At 36.5% G+C, this 14,223-nt stretch overlaps 1 protein-coding gene across 5 annotated transcripts in view; it reads left to right on the top strand.

The window, feature by feature from the left end:
- Nucleotides 1–13,680, top strand: part of Cast (calpastatin) — an 88,717-nt gene extending 75,037 nt beyond the window's left edge. For all 5 annotated transcript variants that reach the window (XM_090331598.1, XM_090331596.1, XM_090331597.1 and 2 more), the window contains 8 exons: nucleotides 2,650–2,748; nucleotides 4,697–4,801; nucleotides 6,412–6,504; nucleotides 8,128–8,172; nucleotides 8,587–8,676; nucleotides 11,296–11,367; nucleotides 12,312–12,375; nucleotides 13,501–13,680. In XM_090331598.1, the coding sequence (XP_090187724.1) occupies nucleotides 2,650–2,748; nucleotides 4,697–4,801; nucleotides 6,412–6,504; nucleotides 8,128–8,172; nucleotides 8,587–8,676; nucleotides 11,296–11,367; nucleotides 12,312–12,362 (555 nt within the window). In that variant the 3' untranslated portion in view covers nucleotides 12,363–12,375; nucleotides 13,501–13,680. The remainder of the gene's footprint in view (nucleotides 1–2,649; nucleotides 2,749–4,696; nucleotides 4,802–6,411; nucleotides 6,505–8,127; nucleotides 8,173–8,586; nucleotides 8,677–11,295; nucleotides 11,368–12,311; nucleotides 12,376–13,500) is intronic.
- Nucleotides 13,681–14,223: the final 543 nt, after the last annotated feature.

The following is a 14,223-nucleotide window of genomic DNA, read 5'->3' as shown; positions in this document are numbered from 1 at the left end:
CAAGTGGTACAGTGCTAGCCTTGAGAAAGCCCAAGGATAGTGCCCAGGTCCTGAATTCAAGTCCCAGGACTGGCAAAAAAAAATGAAAGAAACTGGAAGAAGCAGAGAAGGTAGTATTTCAGGAATATGAAAAAAATCTGATTATAATAACACAGTGCATGCAAGCCAATTATGGGAGAACAGTCCTTATTTCCCTTTCTCCTTTTAATTATTATTCTGTACCTAGGTTCTTTCTCTTAGTAACTCAAAGATATGGAAATAATTACATTGAGTACCCCCATAAACACCCCAAATATGTCTAAGCAGGTTTGAGATAAAGCAATTATACCAAAAAAACAAAAAATAGGCAGTCTAGCAAAGAAAAAAAATCATTAATGTCAAAGTATAGTTATTTAAAGGAGTAATTTGTGTAATAAAAGTCAAATGATCATATTAGAAAATAGTTTGAGAGTTAGTCACAAGAACTTTGGGAGGAGGTTATCATATACTGGCTTATAATATTCAGATATACTAATATAACTGTAACCCTTCTATTAATTATAATAAAAATAAATTGGAAAAAATAATATTCAGATATATAAAAGTGACAACTTTATATGCCATGTTTGATGCGTTTTGTTCTATAATAACAAAATTGAGTAAAAATTCTACTAAAAAGATTTAAGGTATAACCCTCATGCTGCTGAGTGCAAAAAGAAACTTAGAATAGACTGCTTTGAAAACTCATGAAAACATTAGAAATTGAAATTTCTAAAAAGCAACAATAGTGGTATTCATGGAATGTATTTATTGTCATGGTTTTTTAATGGTAATAGAAAGTAAAACTTAATAAACCAAGTGTGAGTTTTAAAATTAATTATCTGTCTTTAGGTAAAGTAATTACCTAAAGACAGGCATCTTCAGAGCATAACTGATAACAACCTAGAAGCTTTTCTCTCAAGTCCTGGGGCTTGAACTCAGTGCCTGAGCACTGTCCTATGGCTTTCTCAAGGCTTAACCTACAACACCACCATTTCTAGCTTTTTCTATGTATGTAGTACTGAGGAATCAAACCCCAGTCTTCATGCATGCTAGGCAAGCACTCTACCACTAGGCCAAACTTCCGGCCCCCTAGAAGCTTTCCACTTATAAGCAAAAACTAAAAAGTTGATATGGCCATTTCTACTCAGTGATGAGCAGAATGATTAACATTATATCCAAAAGGAAATGACAGATACAACAAAACAATACTTGCAGGCATTTATAGATATATGACTCTAGTAGTATGTTTGTAGATGTCATTTTCTTTGATACATATGTTACTGGCATCAGATTATAATTAAAATGAAATATTAGACTTATATAATAAACACTGTGAAAAAGAATGAAGGTACACAGTAACAGACCATTTTATATCTTAAGTTCAATGCCATATAAATAAGGATGATTCCTTCATGTCATGAGCTTACTGGTTTTATTGAAATAGCAATAAGATACCTTCCATAACTCAATAAAATAAATCTAAAATATAACAATATGAAAAACAAAAGTGTTGCAAAAATGTTACATAGTGATAGCCTAACTAAATACTAGGATATGTACAAAATAATGATAAATAAGAGCTATAATACTGAGCATAAAAGAAACTGATAGCATAGTTTACTACAAAAAGTGGGAAATAAATGTCAATGACAAATTGTAATATTTAGAAGAGAATTAGGGAAGAAAACATTGGTTCGGGAAATTTCTGGAATAATATATTACAATTTTGAGAAAAATAATACAGCTGAAACCTCATTCCATCTACTACAACACTTATGCAACATTAGTACATTATTGTGTGCCTATTGAATGACTGAAAAAAATATGTGATGATGATGGACCAGGTAACTCTCAAGATAGCCTCTTAAATTTACAAGGAAGATAATTTACAGTGTACCCCTTTCCGCTTTCAAATTGAAAATGTAAATTTTCAAAACAGGCAGTGATAATACACTTGCAAAAAAATTTAAAAACAGAACCAAGAAACAAATAAAAAGAAAACCTTCCTTCATTGTCTGCTAAAAGTGAGTGAAGGCATGACATTTGAAGATGATCTCTGCCATTTTTTTGGTAAACCTGTATGTTCTTACTGTACAAGTAAAATTTCTGGTATAAAATAATATTAAAGTTTGTCAATAAATGAAGTCCTCCTTAAAAATACATAATAAAAGTATAATCTAGGCAGCAGAGCCAAAGCAAGAAACACATCCTCGGTCCACTGATTTCAGCAGTGTTGAGCTTAGCAATTTCTGAGAGAGCAGTTTGGAGGAATATAACCAACATTATGAGACGCTGTCCCTGTAGACTTTATTTTGAGCAGTTAACTACAAACTAATTGATAACCTTCGGCAGCCTGAATTTGCAATAGGAAATATATGAACAAACCACAGAACTGCAAGTCACTGGATTATGAAACAACATTTAGAGAAATAAATATTAAAGAACACCTCACAGTCACATAAAAAGATACTGTAGACATAAACAGGACAAAGTGTGTTTACTATCTGTGGATTTGAATCAAGGAAATGAAATGTCATGAGCTGTCTTGAAAGCTGTGAAGTTGTGAAATTGTATGCATAGTGTTACATACATATAGCATATTAATGAGAAAATTATTTTCATCCAAAGAAATTGGACGAAGCTAAACTTTCTGCTGTGATGTCTGAAATGGTTTCCCAAAGCCAAGCTTCTACCACCCAAGCTACAGCTCCGCCCCCAAATACCACGGTAAGCAACTTGTCTTATTAATATTTCTTCTAGCAATAATGACAAAAAGGACATGAGAAAATTATTAGAAAGACCAGACACCTTCTGTTTTGGAAGTGCTTATATTGGTGATAAAGGAGATGGCAGAAAGTATCTGTGAAATGATAAATGAAAATATTTTAGTCACAGTCAAGGAGCTTATTAATTTACCACCAAAATTGCAAGGGTGGTAATGTAGATTAAATAAATGTTTTAATAACTCCATTTGAAAAACTCTTTAGTTTCTCCTAATTGGTTTTCTTCTCTATGTCTTTCCCTCATACATTCTATAATTTACATTGTTTAACCTTGAATTTATTTTATGGAATTGTCAGTGGTTGAGTTTCATAAATATTATTTTTTACAAATATATCATAGAATGACATTTTCCTCCTGTTGTACCAGTAAGAACTTGTCATTTTCATACTGGCAATAAGAAAACCTCAGCACCAATGCTGTTTTAACTATTTTCCTGTTCTGAGACAATGTTGCATAGCCAAAACTTTTCCAGACTTCCTTGATGAATTATCTCTGCAGAGCAAGGCTGTACATTATCTGTGGTGCATCAGAAGCCAAAGGGGCTGCCACAATTCAGATGCCATCTCCTCTGGTTAAGAACAGAGCCTCATTTGCTAAATGAGGTTGCTTCAGCAAAGTCAGTCCTGCCTCCTCTCCTTTAGATGTAGCTTAACAGCTCACATAATGCTGCAGTCTCAGATTCTGATGGATTTTCATCCGGGTGGGCCAGCCAAGATTATTTGAAAATATCCAGTGACAGGGCTATAGGGAACTTGAGCATTAGCAACTGTCACCCTCGACTCTAGTGAAACACTTAAAACCGGCAACATATGTGCTGTGTGTGCACGTGTGTGTGTGTGTGTGTGTGTGTGTGTGCATGCATGCTTGTGCATGTGTGTGTGTTTACATTCACAATGATGAAAGTCCCCATGCAACAGAAAGAATAGTAGAGTAGCAATCCAGGCTTCTGACTTGGGTTTTAGTCCTTAATTACACACCTACCCTGACTGAGGCTCTGTGCTAGGGAGCAATACCCATCACAAATCTCAAGGAGATTTCATCATGCCTTTTCTCCCTTCATGTTTCCCTTGCAAGAATCTATGACTAATGTTTCCTTATGGTAGTTACCAAAACTAAGGGAAAAAAATTTATATCAAGTATTCAATATAACGAGTTAACTACACAGTCAAAATTCGAGTAAATTTACCTTTTCGAGTAACATACTTTCCTAAAAGGCTTTCTGAAAGTAAAGATAGAGATATCTAGCAGCTGGTGTGCTTTGAGGACCCTTATCCCCCAATGTGGCCAAGGAGCCCTCTTAGCCTTGTGACAGATACCAGATGGTCCCCGGGCTTTTATGCTCCAGGCAGTCATGGCCATGGCAGTGGTGGTTTTTACAGCCTCCTTCCACCTGCATTTGTTCCTGCTCTTCTTTCTGAAGTATATCAAAGCTAGTGTAGCAAAGCATTTAAAGGCCATCCTCTGTTGTGGAGTCCTTTGTGGGAACTATTTGTCATCATTGAGTATTCTTCTGCAGTTTTCAAAGTGAACCATGTTTAATTTCTACGTGGAAGGAAAGTGATGGGTAAAATTGGATTTTCAAACCACATTAGGTGACTTCAAGGTCCCTTGCTGGGGTGTGGCCGCTGATCTGTCCCTAAGGTTTGCTTAAGCTGGTAGAATTTTCACAAGGGAGACAAGCGCAGTCGGGGACAGAGCAGTCCTGAAAAGCTGCTTGTTCTCACTCCCTTTCTTCCCAGCACTTCAGTTCTCTGATTTTGTCAGCCCCCTTGGTCTACACCAGGTCTGCTTCTAAACATCAGGTCCATTTCTAGAAAGGTAGGAGTTCTTGGGCTGGCTTCTATGATACTTTGATCTGCCAATGACTAATTCAGAAATTTTGCATTTGTAGCAGAGTGACAAAGAACTTGATGATGCCTTGGATAAACTTTCTGACAGTCTTGGGCAAAGACTGCCTGACCCTGATGATAACAAACCAATGGAAGATAAAGTAAAGGTAAAAGAGTTTTGAATGTGTGAATATTTAATGTTTTGATAGCATGTAATATTCTCCATAGGAAAGGAAAAGATGCTTCTGATATCAGCTGGAGTTAGTGACTTCAGGGATAAGTCATATCCTTTGCTCTGCTCTACGATCTGTTCCATTTCTTTTTTTTTCCTTCACTGAGGGTTATGTTTGTGGCACAGAGCTGATGACAGCAAATATACGAGTTGTGAGAACAGACTGCTTGGATGCAAAACCACAGCTGTATTTTATCAACCTTTCTTCCCACAAGAACTTCTCCTGTGCATTTTTTTTTTTTTTTGGCCAGTCCTGGGCTTGAGCTCAGGGCCTGAGCACCACTTCCAGCTTTTTTCTATGTATGTGGTACCGAGGAATCGAACCCGGGTCTTCATGCACATTAAGGAAGCACTTTAACCACTAGGCCAAACTCCCGGCCCACATGTGCATTTTTTGCCCCGCCTCTTTCCCCCACATGTGCATTTTTAACATGAGCCCCTTGTCTCCATGAAGTGGCAGAAGTTTCACTAGCAGTTGCTTTCCCAGGTGTAGTTGAATCCGAGTTCAAACTTAAACTAGGAGAGCAATGCCATGCAGAGGGTTGTCTAGAAGGCCACTGTGTATTCTGTACAATATGTATATGCTTGCACATGCATAATATACAGTATTCGATAATCTAATTCAGTTCCTCTGATTATAGCTTGGAACCAAGAAGTGACAGTTTTATCCACCATAACAATATCCCAACAACAATGATGCTAGTGTATGAATATAGATGTGAACTTCGTCTATATTTGAAGCAAAATCATAATCATGCATCAAAATTCAGCTGTGCTCTGCCAGGGAGGAGTGTGGCTTCAGTGACAGAGCCTAGCAGAGCCTCCCAGGTGGGGTGCTGAGGGACGGCACTTTACTCACCTCTCTGTCTTCTGCCCAAATGTTGATACTTCTATATGGATTTGTTCCAGTCCTGCTCTACCAGGGCCACTCAAAAATAGTCCTCTTTAGTTGGGCACTGGTGGTTTGTGCCTGTCATCCTAGCTATTCAAGAGACTATTCTGAGAAACATGGTTCAAATCCAGCAGAGTAGGAAAGACCCTGAAACTCTAATCTCCAATTAACTACCAAAAAGGCAGAAGTGGGGCTGTGGCTCAAGAGGTACAGTGCTAGCCTTCATTAAACAAGCTCATGCACAATGCCCCATTCCCTAAATTCAAGCCCCAGGATCGGCACACACACATAACACGCTCACACTCTCTAATAGTCCAAGTTGTAAACTTGTTATTTTTAATTTGAAAAGTGAAATTAAAACAAACAACACCAACAAAAGACCCTTTACATACCCCTGGGAATTTTTTTTCCATTAGTTTGGTTTCTGATGATAATTAGACCTATATTTCAACTTAAAATACCAACTTACCAGCTGATGTGCAGAAACCTGTGGGTTTACGTTTTTTTTCACCAACTGTTGTTATCTGTTTTTTTGTTGTCACTTAAAAAAAAAACAAAAAGACCATATGTTTTGCCTATAATAAATGCTGAATGCTTCATTTTCTAAATGAAAAAGGAAACAAAGAGTCATTATATCTGCTCAATGTTTGTAGGAGAAAGCTAAAGCGGAACACAGAGACAAGCTCGGAGAACGAGATGACACTATTCCACCTGACTACAGACATCTCCTGGACAATGATGGACAGGTAAACTGGGAAACATGCCTAAATTTGGTTTATTCTCCAAAGCTTTCTAAATTAAAATCCTATCTTACATGAATAGAAGCTGCTCTCTTAATGTAACATAAAAAATTGGTCATGACTGGGTGCTTTTAATGAAGCCCCAGAAGTAAGAAGAAAACTAGAAGTGTGTTCATATTTAAGTGAGTATCTTTAGAGATTCATGTGTGAAGGCCCTGGGGTATAAACAAGTTGAATAATATTCAGTCACTCTCTGATGCTTACTAGGATTCCAAGAGATGGAAATTTTTTAAAGTCTCTTTCAAGAAAGTACTGTAAAACTGACCAAAGCAGATTGGGTATATTGGTTTCATGCCTATGATCCCAGCTAACTTGAGGGTCAGAGATTAAGAGAGTTGTTCTTTGAGGCCTGCCCAGACAAATAAGTTAGCAATACTCCATCTCAGTCAATAAACTAAATATATTGATGTGTATCTATGATCCTAGCTACATGGGCGGCTGGGAGTGCTCAGTCCAAGCTGGCCCTAGGGGAAGGAAATGAGACCTCATGTAAAAATAAATAAGCAAAAAGAGTGAGAGGTGTAGCTCAAGTGGCAGAAGGTTCTGAGTTCAAATCCAAGTCTTGCATCCTCCCTTCCCCCAAATGGCCAATTTCTAATAGAATTCTGAAGGAAGCAGTCTTTATTAAGGAGCAGCATTGGAATATAGAACAGATGAACAGATAAACAGACCAACTCCATGGCCTGCTCCCATTCTTTTTTTCTGCACCATCTCAGCACTATTGTGCATGCGGACAGACAAAATCTTCACAATCTCAAGCTCTGTTCAGCTTCCGTGAAGTCCCTGGCTTTTCATCTCTAACACTGTTGTATATGCAGCTTTTCATAGGTGGACCTGGTCTGTTTTCCCCCCTCTCTCCATTCAGCAGATAAAACAAGGAAGACCAAGTTACTCTTTTCCTATACTTTTTCATCTGGTGAGAAGATACCTCCTACCTGAAATAAAGCTGTCTGCTTTCAGTGCACACAGATTTCTGTTAGAGGAATTGATTCTCCTTGCTTATGCTGAATATGCCTGGAGAAGGCAGTTCTGCGTCCCCCAAGACTCCTCCCTGCTTTGATAATGTCATCTCAGTGGGAGATGTATTATTTAATGTCCTTGCTTTTGAAGATGGGAAAATTCCCATTGAGTCAACCCTGTGTACAGTCTTGTTTGAAACTTGTCTTCAAATCAGAATGAAGTATCATAAGCTTTAGCAAGACATGATATGTAAACGTAAGAGTTTTTGTACCATTGGGAGCATATTCTGTTTAAGAACTTGATTCTGTCAAGTGTCAAAAAAAATTCTGTCATTTTTAAACCATCTGATGAATTCAAGTTCTTAAGTAGAATATGTGTCCCTTCCAGGATTAGTCTCTTTGTATTTCCTCAAAGCTACTGAAGTGTTGTAGAAGGGCAAAGAAATCTTAGAGAAATGGTTGGGATGCAGGTTTATGAGATATGCCAACCTGTACTCCATCATGTCAAAATCAAATCATTGAATGATAGATTCTTTAAGTACTGATTATACCTAAGTAAATCTTTTTGAAGATCTGTATTTAACAAAATAATCTCACTTATGTTTTTAAGGACAAACCAGCCAAGCCATCTACAAAGAAATCAAAGGAAGTAAAGGTAAATACCAGAGTAGTGTGTTTCAATTAATGTTTAATTAAGAAAGTAAAATTTATCAAATGCCTGCCTTGTGTTTTACTGTATTCTAAAATATACAGTAAGAATTTATATGTGCTATTTTTCTCTTACATACCCCTTACCTATTCCTCACAAAAGCCTTTTGTGAGATAGATAGATAGATAGATAGATAGATAGATAGATAGATAGATACGTTTTCTATGAGAGTAAATTTGTGATAGATCATGACATATCAAATTTCCATGGCTTTCTTTTCTCTACAATATGTTATGTTGTGGGGGAAGTCGGTAATTTTTTTCTTATTAATATCTTTTATTTTTCAGGGATGTGAGGAAATGCCTTATTTGTATTTTGCCTTGTGTTTCTCACTGTTGGTTATATCTGTCAATATCCCAGAAACCTGAACTTGACCAAGACCCCATCGATGCCCTCTCAGGAGACCTGGACAGCTGTTCAGCTCCAAAAACCGCACAGAACACAGAAAAGGTATTGACCTTTCCTTGTAATGTGTATGTACATGTATCTGTGTATACGTATATGTTATTTTTAACTGTAGAATCAATGATACTACAGAGAACGTAAGAAAAGGAAAAAATCATAATTCTAAGACTCTACAAACATTATTTTATGCTTACTTTGTCTTTTTCTGTCTGTATGTTCTATATAGTTACACTTAGCCTATAAGATAATGTTTGATATAGTTTTATCACTAGTTTCTATGTCGCTTCAAATTTTGTAAAGCCATGGTTATTGATTGTCAGATTCTATTCATTTAAATGAGAGAGTTCCTAATTCCCCAGACCCTTTCCTGTCACTTCTGAAGTTTCCTATTTTCCTCTTGCCTAACTGGTTAACTCCTCATTATTCCAGCATATCTAAGCTTAGCATCAAGACTTGCTTATCCTCCTTTCACCCCAGGCCACCTAGCCTCTTCCCAGACCTTCCCTGAACTCTGGTTACATGTCTGTTACATGTGTTATGTGCATTAATCTGTGCAGCTGCTACATGCAAGTCTTGACTTCTGAGTTTAGCCATAACAGACACCTGAATCTTAGAATGTGCTCAAAACACCGTTCAGAATGAATAAATGACGCATAATTCAACAAGACATGCCCTCTCATAAATCAAATAGAAGGAAATGTGGGACCAGAATTCAACGGTTTTTCAGACTGGACTGGGCAGATCCACTTTACTACTATGTCCAGCGTTAAGCATAGCCCCAGTTATTGAGTTACCTATATTAGGTGACTGAACTTTCTAGACTATTTCAGCCTTCTATTACTGACTTCTGAATACAGCTAATTAAAACCTTCTTTAGCTAATGGACTTAATTTTCCCATGTGACCCATTCCTGCTCTCTGAACACATTTTTTTCATTTATTTTTATTGTAATTAATAGAAGGGTTACATTATATTCACCAGATAGAAGGTGCATTATTTCACAAACATTGATACCCTTTCTCATGTCTTGGTCCCCATTTCCCTTCCCCTATCCCCACCCCTCATCTTGTTTTCCTCCCTTCCTTATCTGACTTCAAATAAACAAAAGCATATATACAATATATCAGATAACCAGGTGAAATACTGTAACAATATGAGATAACCAAGGGACAGCAAAAGAGATGAGAGATAGCATAGTACATTAAAGACAACAATCACTCGTTATATGGCTTTGTTTCTATATCCTGGAGGTCCTTTCATTTAGCATCATTCTATATGGCCTATGTATCTAGGTTTTGTTCTATTGTAAATCTCTGCTAGTAGAGACCAGGTTTCTACTGATTATGAAAGATGAGGGAAACCATTGAGCCTATGTTCCTTTGAGTCTGGCTTACTTCACTTAATATGATTTTTTTCTAAGTCTGAACTCATTTTATAAGTTGATTTTTAATTTTAATTTTTTGTGCGTATAGTTAAGGTTCGTGATGTAAAGCTATGGGATACCTGTAGATAGTAGCTAAAAATACTTATTTAACAAAAGTCTAGTGGAATATAATTTTACTACCTTTAATCTTCATAATACAGAACAATCGATCTTTGGACTTGTTCAACTACTCATTAGCTATTGTGTCCTTTAATTTACATTTCCTCCCTGTGGCCCCTGTCCTGTCTGTGGAAATGACTGTTTTATTCTTTGTCTCTGTGTATTGAACAAAGATCATTTAGTATTTTTCTGTGTCTAGAACATGTCACTTAGCATGACATCCTCCAGTATACCTGTCTTATGGCAAATAGCAGGTATCTCAGTATTACCCTTTATCTATTTATCCATCTACGGATGTTTAATTTATTTTCCACACCTTAGCTCTGGTGAGCCATATTAGCTGTGTCAGTGGACATTCTCACCAGCAATGGACTATGATTCAATTTTTTCACATATTTTCCAGCACTTGGTGTATCTCTTGTCTTTTTGATAACAGAAAAGCTCTATTTTGGTGACAATAACGTTTGTGTGAAATCAGTTCCATTCTTTTATCCTTTTACCACCTGTTTTAAGCACTTTTGGGTACTGTTGCTTAAGAAATCATGACAACAAAGCCAGACTCAAAGGAACATAGGCTCAAAGGAACCTTGGACTCTCCTAGCAGAGACTTACAATAGAGCAAAACCTAGATACATAAGGCCACATAGTATGACACTAAATGAAAGGACCTCCAGGATATAGAAACAAAAAGCCAGAAAATGAGTGATTGTTATCCTTAATGTACTCTGTTATCTCTCATCTCTTTTTCTGTCCTTTGGTTATCTCATATTGTTACAGGATTTTACCTTGTTATCTGATACATTGTATATATGCTTATTTGGTTATTTGAACTAGGATAGGGAAGGGGGGAAAACAGATGAGGGGTGGGGGAAGGGAAATGTGGGCCAAGACATGAGAAAGGGTATCAATGTTTGTGAAGTAATGCGCCGTCTATCTGGTGAATGTAACCCTTCTGATATTTACAATAAAAAATATATGAAAAAAATCATGATAACATTCACTGGTTTTAGTGATCTTCAAACTACTGCAAAGAATAGGCTAGATTAATTTGATTGCAGCCAGTATTTAATTGTTGGGGACGGGACTGTGATGCAGTAGCCTTATGACTTTTTTTGCTTTAGGATAATACCAAGAAGACTACCTCCAGTTCCCAAACTCCCAAGAATGGAGGTAATGCAAAGGATTCCACACAGGTAACCATGGGGCAGTCAATATTAAAATTAACTTGGCAATTCTATGGAAGTAGCTTATTTACTATGGATTGTCAGCTATTTAGCATGAAAGATTTTAAGCATACCTTGCTAAACTGAAATTGTAATGTGTGTATGTATTTTCTAAGTAACTGTGGATTTAAAAGATCTTAATAAATGTTGCATGTTTTTAACATAGACAGTTGCCTATGGTTCCTACCCTGAGTGCAGTATTTAAGCATGGAAGGGAATATATAAAAATCAGGAAAGATGTTAGAGATTCTGTAGTCCAGTATGTTCATTTGGCAGCACCTGGGAGGCAGATTTATAAATAATGGGACTCATGTATTAGTCAGGTTTTTGCCACTACTATAAAATACTCAGGGCATCTAATTTATAAAGATTTGGATGATCCAGCCTATAACTGAATGGCTATATTGCCTTGGGCAGCACATTAGTGCTGTAGTAGTAGTGCCTGGCAGAGCAAAATGCTCACCTTGTGGACCATAAAATGAAGTATAAGAGAGAGCAGTTTCCTATTTGCTTTGAGAGTACAGTCCCAATGGTCTAATGACATTCCCATAATGCTCTAGCTCCTGGAGGCACACAGTGCCCTCCAACAGTGCCATCCTGGGACCATGCCTTTTTTACATGTTTCCTGTGACTCATTCAATGTCCACATTATAGCCGTACATAGTTCTCATGTTTCCTCTACAGAGCAGATGCTGAGGAATGGAAGGTATGGGATTCAATTTGTCTCAGCACTGGCCATTAATTTGGAGCTTCGGTTAAAATTACTCAAGGTGTGATCAAGAGTAGAAATTCTAAGGCTCTCATTTCCTCATAAACCTTCCCTGGTAGATCAATACTTGAACATTCTGCCCAGAAAACCAAGAGCTCACTGATGGCTTTGTGTGTGTGTATGTGTGTGTGTGTTCCCTTTGTAGAAAACAGAGGAAGTTTCCAAGCCAGAAGATGATGAAGGAAAAACAAGCTAAAGTTTACAATTAGGTAAGGTGACTGTTAAATTCTAAACAAAGACATCTGTACCTTCTACCAAACTTGTTATGGAAAAAAATGAAAGGAATGTCTTGAGTATTTCATGCGTTCTTCGTGCTATTACTATGAAGTGTACATTGGAAAGTCAATATTTAGGTCATTAACAGAAATGCACTAAATAGGATGATTGTGTTCCTAGCATATTTAAAAATATTAATTTGATTAAAAGCCCTTTAAAATTTTAGGCCAGACTCTTTGAAGAAAATCATCAACTGAACTGGGTACTTTGGTACATACCTGTATTCATAGCGAGATAGGAGGATTGCAATAAGAAGTTAGCCAGGCAGAAAAGGCTATTAGACTCCATTTCCAAAATAAACAGCTATAAAGCTGTATTAGAAGTGTGGCTGAAGTTGTAGAATGTCAGCCATGAGTATGCAAACAAAGCAAAATCAAAAAGCCCTGAATTCTAGCCCTGGAACTTGCAAAACAAACAAGCAAAGAAAAAAAGAAAATGATCATCTGAAGCTAGTTGAATCTTTGAAATTCAGATGGGTTTGACTACAGATTGTTATGGCAAAGCAAGATTAACATATTCCCTTAATTGATACTACCCAAAATACCAATGTGTGGTAGATGAGGGAGAGAAAAGATCCTCTAGAGTCTTAGAAAGGTGACAACTTTTAAAACCTTTGCAAGACAAAGATTGATCACACTTATATATCTCAGTTCTGGAAAGTAAAGTACTATACTTAGTTCCAACTTATATTGACTGAAAAAAAAAATCCAGAAAATGAATGAATCTCTGAGAACCTACACTGAGAAATGGTTCTTATATAACTCTTCATAGGAGAGGTTTTACCTTTAGCCATAAAAGCATGAAAATACGTACTGACCAAAGCCTGAAACAAACCAGAATGTAGGCTAAGTCAGATTCCATATTCCCATCGCTTATTACTACTTCCTATAAAGGAGGTATTCTGATTAGAATTGCTCAAAATTTCTAGAATTTATTGTAAAAGTTGTATTAATACATCACTCCTATACTTCCAGAAAATCCTTATCATTTGCTAGGTACCCAATTTTATGTACTGTGGCACGAAAATCTGATTGACTGATTTATGTGAAATTTTTAAGGTGTCCGGATATGAAACCTTCACCTGGTGGATGACGACTTTGAAGAACAAAAGATTTCAGCAATAGACAAATTTTCTGGGTGGCTTCTAGACAGTGGTCTTTCTTAAGCCTTTTGACATCTTACACGTTGATTTGCTATTCTTTTCCAGAAAGAAAATGAATTTGTCGGTTTCACCTGTGTTATTGATTGTTGGTAAACTTTGAATTTTTTACAAATTGCCTTTAATCAGGGGAGAATGGAAGCTTTATATTTGTAAGAGAAGTATATTTGATAGTTTCTTAAAGCACCTCCAAAAGAAAAAATTTAAGCCAGAAAGAAAACTTTGCAAACTTTTGCACATATTACACACAGTGCCTATTAAATCTCATTAGTATTTTCAGTTTACACTTAGCATTTTTTAGCATTTGGAAAATAAGGCTTAAAATATTTGTCAGTATTCTGATTTCTTATGAATCCCTTTTTTCTTGAGTTTTTGAACTGTAGTTGATGTTTCTTTGGGTTCATGTTCATAAGTCAAACCTAGAGTATTGTACATTGGACATATATCTTCTCTGGGCTTCTAATAATAATAATAATAATAATGTAGAAAAAATAGAAAAACAGAAAACACCAGTCACCCTTTTCTGTTTGAGTTCTTCTTTGCCAGGGGTAAGACTTTTGCATGGTATAATCAGACAAAATAGACTCCATTTAAATTAGAAGAGCAAATTACAGGCTAGAAA

Source organism: Megascapheus bottae, chromosome 4 (assembly GCF_031878675.1).
Source record: "Megascapheus bottae isolate mThoBot1 chromosome 4, mThoBot2.hap1, whole genome shotgun sequence".
Lineage (NCBI taxonomy): Eukaryota > Metazoa > Chordata > Mammalia > Rodentia > Geomyidae > Megascapheus > Megascapheus bottae.
This window is presented reverse-complemented; position numbering and strand designations above follow the sequence as displayed.